General features: G+C 57.1%; 1 protein-coding gene across 2 annotated transcripts in view; it reads right to left on the reverse strand.

The window, feature by feature from the left end:
* Window positions 1-736: 736 nt before the first annotated feature.
* The window catches only part of GALNT13 (polypeptide N-acetylgalactosaminyltransferase 13), a 69,850-nt gene continuing 66,247 nt past the window's right edge, over window positions 737-4,339 (reverse strand). Inside the window, exon 14 of one of the 2 annotated variants that reach the window (XM_017736057.1) lies at window positions 737-782. In XM_017736057.1, coding sequence (XP_017591546.1) covers window positions 775-782 — 8 coding nt within the window. In that variant the 3' untranslated portion in view covers window positions 737-774. The remainder of the gene's footprint in view (window positions 783-4,339) is intronic. The other variant, XM_017736058.1, reaches the window with a different exon arrangement.

The raw sequence follows: 4,339 nt of genomic DNA on the forward strand, positions 1-4,339 counted from the left end.
AGCTGGAGCTGTGCCAGAGGGGGATGGGATGGAGCTCAGGGAAAGGTTCTGCCCCCAGAGGCTGCTGGGCAGTGCCCAGGCTCCCCAGGGAATGGGCACGGCCCCGAGGCTGCCAGAGCTCCAGGAGCGTTTGGGCAGCGCTGCCAGGGATGCCCAGGGTGGGGTTGTTGGGGGGTCTGTGCAGGGAAGGAGCTGGATCCACGATCCTGTGCATCCTTCCAGCTCTGACATTCCCTGATTCTATGCAGACCTCGTTCACCATCCCCTCCTGGGATCCCAGTATTTAAAATTCCTGAGAACACAGACTGCACTCCCGTGTTCCCAGGGGTATCCCAGGGCTGGATCCAGGGGATGACCCCTCACAGAGGGGACATGGGGCCAGTGACCACCTGCTGTGGGACAGGAGCACCTGGAAAAGGGGATCACCAACCCCAGGCAACCCCAAACCTCCTGCTCTGAGGGATTGTTCTGCTCCTCTGTGCCCCAGACAGCTGCTGAGGCTGGGTTGGAGCAGCTTTCCCAGCTCCTCACCTGCATCCATCTGTCTGGCACTGGGAACATCCCAGCTCCCATCCCCACCTCTCCCAGGCCGGAACAGCTCCTGTCATGTATTTCAGATCCATGCACAGCTCCAACACCACCTCCCTTGAACTAAACATAGCTCGTGGCACGCAGGCGGCGGGAGGAGCTGACAAACATTCCCTGCCTGACACCGGGAGCACAGCGCTCCCGGGAAAGAGAGGATCGGGGCTGTCAGCACTGCGGGAACGGCTGTCAGGCTGGATTTGGGGCTGGAAAAGGCTCTTCGGGAATCCACACACACCTTGCTGGGCCATGGATATATAAATATATACAAATTTATACAAATAGCATGGGATGACAGGCTCCCAGAGTGGTTTGGGTTGGGAAGGACATTAAATCCCACCCCATTCCACCCTCTGCCATGGGCAGGGACACCTGCCACTATCCCAGGTTGTTCCAGCCTGGCCTGGAACACTCTCAGGGATGGGGCAGTCTCCCCTTCCCATGCAGGGAGCAGAGAGTTCAGTGTGACCTCCCCAACTTGGAAGAGCTGAAAACCTTTTCCCCCTGCAAAACCTTCCCAGCCAGCATCTCCACACCCTCAGCAATTCCATGCTGGATTTTCCCCACTGGTGACCCGTTTTCCTGCTCCCCCCAGGTGCATCACCAGGTGCTCAACACCTCCAAGCTGCTCCTGCATCCGCAGCATCCTCAAACCTCTCCGGGGGAAAACAAACACCCCAAAACACGTGGGATAAACACCCCCAAATCCCACAGGCCCGGCGTTTCCTGGAGCAGAGGCAGATAGGGCTCAGAGGTTTTGGATGCTGCTCCCTCCCTGTGGCTCCCACCGCGGTTCAGATCCGAGGGCGGCACAGAGGGAAATCATTTCCTGCAGCGTGGGCAGGAGGGAGGGAGGGAAGGAGTCGATCCCGAGGGCAGGGAAGGTTAATTAGGGCCCACATCCCTGGGGATGGGATGGCATCCAGCAGGCTCGTTGTTCCCAGGAGGATAGATCCGCCACGTCCCAGCCCGAGCCACACAAATACCCACATGCCTGCGGGGGTTTCTAATTTTACATCCCAGCCTTGCTGCCATCCCGAGCGTGCTGATTGAGCTCTCCCCAGGCTGGCTTAAAAGCCTCCGAGTCTGGAGCATTTTTGTCGTTTTAGGGGAAATGATGCCTTTTTTTTTTTCCTGAAGGTTTCAGGAGCGGCTTGGTATTTGTGACGTTGGGAATTCTGGCTGCTGCTCTTTGCCTTGGCCCATCCCAAATGTCAGGGCACTGCTTTGCTTCCAGGAAAAATCCTGGTGGGCTGCAGAGGTGCTTCCACACCTCCACAGGATCCCAGCCTGGTTTGGGTGGGAAGGGACCTTAAATCCCATTTGTTCCAACCCTGACACCTTCCCAGGCTGCACGGCGCCAGCCACAGCTGCTCTGGGAATTTCATTCCAGGGCTTCCCCACCCTCCCAGGCAGGAATTCCTTCCCAATATCCCACCTAACCCTGCCCTCTGGCACTGGGAAGCCATTCCCTGTGTCCTGTCACTTCTTGTCCCAAGTCCCTCCACAGCTCTCCTGGAGCCCGTTCCCCTCCCTGGAAGTGTCCAAGGCCAGGCTGGACAGGGCTTGGAGCAGCTGGGATAGCGGGAGGTGCCAGGGATGGACTGGGATGGGCTCTAAGGTCCCTTCCCACCCAGCCCATCCTGAAATTCTGTGATTTACATTCTTAAAACTTCCTGGGTAGGAGCCACTGCTGCTCATTTTCCCTATCCCCATCTCATTCCCATGTGCCCAGCCTGGGATGAACAGGGACAAGGCTTCAAAGCAGGAAGCCACAGCCACCCCACACGGTCATCCCAGCCCTTCCACCCCCTAAGGGCATTCCAGAGGGAATTCCCTTTGCAGCAGCATCCCAGAGCCCCCCGAATCCGGCTGCTCCCGAGCGCACCCGGCCCAGACCCATCTCGGTGCTCCCGAGGACAGCAGCAGCCTCTGGAATAGCGGATCCCACTCCCTGAGAATCCTTAATTGCTTTGTTTGTGTTTACGGGGCTCTCAGGCTGATCTGCTCAGCGCTAATGAGCCATTAACTCCCAATTAGGAGCTCTCCGAGCACAGCTCTAATTCCAGGGAGCTCTGCTGATGAATTAATTACCAGGTGAGCTCGGCTGCTGCCTCGGGAGCGAGGCCTCCCGAGCCCCAGCACCCCGGGAACAGCATTCCCTAAATAACTGCTCCTGGAGACACTGTGTTCCTGTGGGAACACAGACTCACCACCATGAAATCCCAGGATGGGTTGGGTGGGAAGGGACCTTAAATCCCATCCCAATCCACCCCTGCCATGGGCAGCGACACTTCTGCTATCCCAGGCTGCTCCAGCCTGGCCTGGGACACTTCCAGGGATCCAGGGGCAGCCACAGCTGCTCTGGGATTCCATCTCAGGGCCTCCCCACCCTCCCAGCCAGGAATTCCTTCCCAATATCCCATCTACAGTGGAAATCTGGAATGCTTTCACAGGCATCATGGATCAAGCCACAACTCCAGGCATGTTTTCCATGCGGCTTTTAAATTCTTAACCTCTGCCAGGTATTAAAAAAAAAGGGAAAACCCCATTTTGTTCTGGCTGAGGTCCCTGGTACAAAGCACCCTGTGAATTTTTCCGAGCTTCCCAAGCCTGCCCAGGTCTGGCTGCAGAGCAGCACTGGGGGAAGCAGCCACGGGCAGGGAAATCGGAGGGAATATTAAATATAAATCCCAGCTCCTTCATCACGTGGAGCGCTGAACACGGAGTCAGCAATGTTCCACTGGGGGAAATTCCATCCCAGCTCCGTGCCCCGGGAATTTAAAGTGTCTGCAGCACAGAGAGGAGTGGGAAAGGCTCCAGAGGCGCATTGGGAATGTGCTCAGCACCTCGGGCTGTGTCCTGTTGGGTGAGCACAGCTAAAAGATGGGAAGGGTCAAGCGATGGAACAGAAAGGCAAAAGGGATGAAGCGTTCATAGGGATCAGGGTTTGGGAGTTTGGAGAGCCCTGGGATGTGCTTTTAGCTGGGACTTGGAGTGGGGCCCCTCGGCTGCTGCTTGAACCAACCCCAGCACCCAGGAACCACCACCCCAGCCAGAATCCCAGGATCACTGAGGCTGGAAAAGCCCTCCAAGGGCCTGATCCCCACCTTGTCACACAGCCCAGGGGTAGATGGGATCCTGGGAAGGAATTCCTGGCTGGGAGGGTGGGCAGGCCCTGGCACAGGGTGCCCAGAGAAGCTGCAGCTGCCCCATCCCTGGCAGTGTCCAAGGCCAGGTTGGACAGGGCTTGGAGCAACATGTCCCTGCTGGATGAGCTTTAAGGTCCCTTCCCACCCAACCCGTTCCATGATTCTGTGATTCCCTGATCTTTATCACCCTCGCACTGACAACGTAATTTTAAATTTAAACATGTTCCAGTTCTTGGTTACACCGATCCCAAAAATACTCCAGAAGCCACAACCAGCCCCACACCCACCTCCAGCCCACATTAAATCCCTGGAGGTTTCCTGGAGAAGCCAAAGCCGGGACACAGCCAGGAACACGGGGAGCAGGAAGATGGAGAGAGCCCTCCCTGTGGGACTCGCAGCCATCCCATGTCCTTAATCACAGTTAGTGCTGCCTGTCCCGGGTTATTCATCCCGGAGCTCCGAGCTGTGCCCTGACGGATCCGGTGCGGCCACGGATCGATATCTTAACGAGGAGAGAGGAAATCTCATCAGGAAAATTGCTGCTCCAGAGGCTGCCTTGCTGTGGCTCCATTTATCTCTGCACCTCTGAGTCATCTTTCCCT

This window comes from Corvus brachyrhynchos, unplaced genomic scaffold, assembly GCF_000691975.1.
Source record: "Corvus brachyrhynchos isolate BGI_N302 unplaced genomic scaffold, ASM69197v1 scaffold45, whole genome shotgun sequence".
In the NCBI taxonomy this organism is placed as follows: domain Eukaryota; kingdom Metazoa; phylum Chordata; class Aves; order Passeriformes; family Corvidae; genus Corvus; species Corvus brachyrhynchos.